The sequence below is a fragment of the Nematolebias whitei genome, chromosome 1 (assembly GCF_014905685.2).
Source record: "Nematolebias whitei isolate Nwh7 chromosome 1, NemWhi1, whole genome shotgun sequence".
NCBI classification, from domain to species: Eukaryota; Metazoa; Chordata; class Actinopteri; order Cyprinodontiformes; family Rivulidae; genus Nematolebias; species Nematolebias whitei.
In genome coordinates this window covers 44354949-44356130 of record NC_056498.1, presented here as the reverse complement: position 1 = coordinate 44356130, position 1182 = coordinate 44354949, and the positions used below count along the sequence as shown (strand labels likewise).

General features: G+C 50.7%; 1 protein-coding gene across 1 annotated transcript in view; it reads left to right on the top strand.

The window, feature by feature from the left end:
* Positions 1-1182, top strand: part of LOC119420350 (cilia- and flagella-associated protein 46) — a 51956-nt gene that overhangs the window by 29867 nt on the left and 20907 nt on the right. Inside the window, exon 21 of the mRNA XM_037687770.1 lies at positions 982-1064. Coding sequence (XP_037543698.1) covers positions 982-1064 — 83 coding nt within the window. The remainder of the gene's footprint in view (positions 1-981; positions 1065-1182) is intronic.

Here is a 1182-nt window from a genome sequence, read left to right as displayed (position 1 = left end):
GGATATACCCAGACCTGCACAGTCTGAGGATCTGCCTCGGAGCAGAACACGCAGGCAGGCTCTTGTTTTTATCTTTCAGAGCTAGGACGTTTCCACCTTCAACTAGGAGTTGGCATCACGATCATCATCAACAATCAAAGGTCTGAGGCCAGATGGACCTCTTGCTACTCACAGAAACAACCTGAGGACACCAAGGACAAAATGGTTCAGAAAAAGGTTTGTAGGCTCAATCATCCAGGTAGATAACAAAACAAGGTGAAATCATCTCATCTGGACCAGTTTCTTTAAGGGAGAAACGTTTCGTCTTCCATCCACAGACTGATGAAGTCCTCTGGATGGAAGACGAAACGTTCTAGGCTCAATCATCCAGGTAGATAACAAAACAAGGTGAAATCATCTCATCTGGACCAGTTTCTTTAAGGGAGAAACGTTTCGTCTTCCATCCACAGACTGATGAAGTCCTCTGGATGGAAGACGAAACGTTCTTCCCTTAAAGAGACTGGTCCAGATGAGATGATTCCACCTTTTTTAACTATGTGAGTAAGTTGAATCCTCAGCTTCAGACCGGCGCAGAGGTTACACATCTGTCACCCGGTGCGCTCCGAGCGCATGGATCAGCGGAGGTTCAGGGCGATTGTAATTTAGGCAGATGTCTGTGTGTTCATGGTTCACACGGACCACATCCTGCTTCGCCCTTTAACCCACTAGTGACAGCCCTTAGAGGACCAAGCCCGTACGAAACAGAACGGTGGTGACGTACTGTAACCCCAGACTCTAACCCTTTAAGATCTGGACCTCACTGGCTCCTTAGTGGCTGAAGAAAAAGTACGCAATTTGGGAGTCGATCTCTGGTCCCGAGGCAATTTATACGAACTGAGGGCGGAGCCAACACAGCGGGTGGGCGTGGACTAGAGTTCTTCAGTGAGATCTGACCTCAGTGCGAAGGAGCACTGTCGATGAGCCTCTGCTGCGTCTCTGCAGAGGAGTTGGTCTGCAGACTCTCTGAGCGACCTGCCGGCAGCCACGAGCCTCCGGATGGCCTCCGTGCTCAGAGTCTCTGCAGGGTCGGCACGAGCCACGGCATGGACACACTCCACCGCACGCCTGAAACAGTCGAGCACAGAACCAGGCATCAGCTTTACACCATGACACAGAGAAACTGATGGAACACCTGACACCATC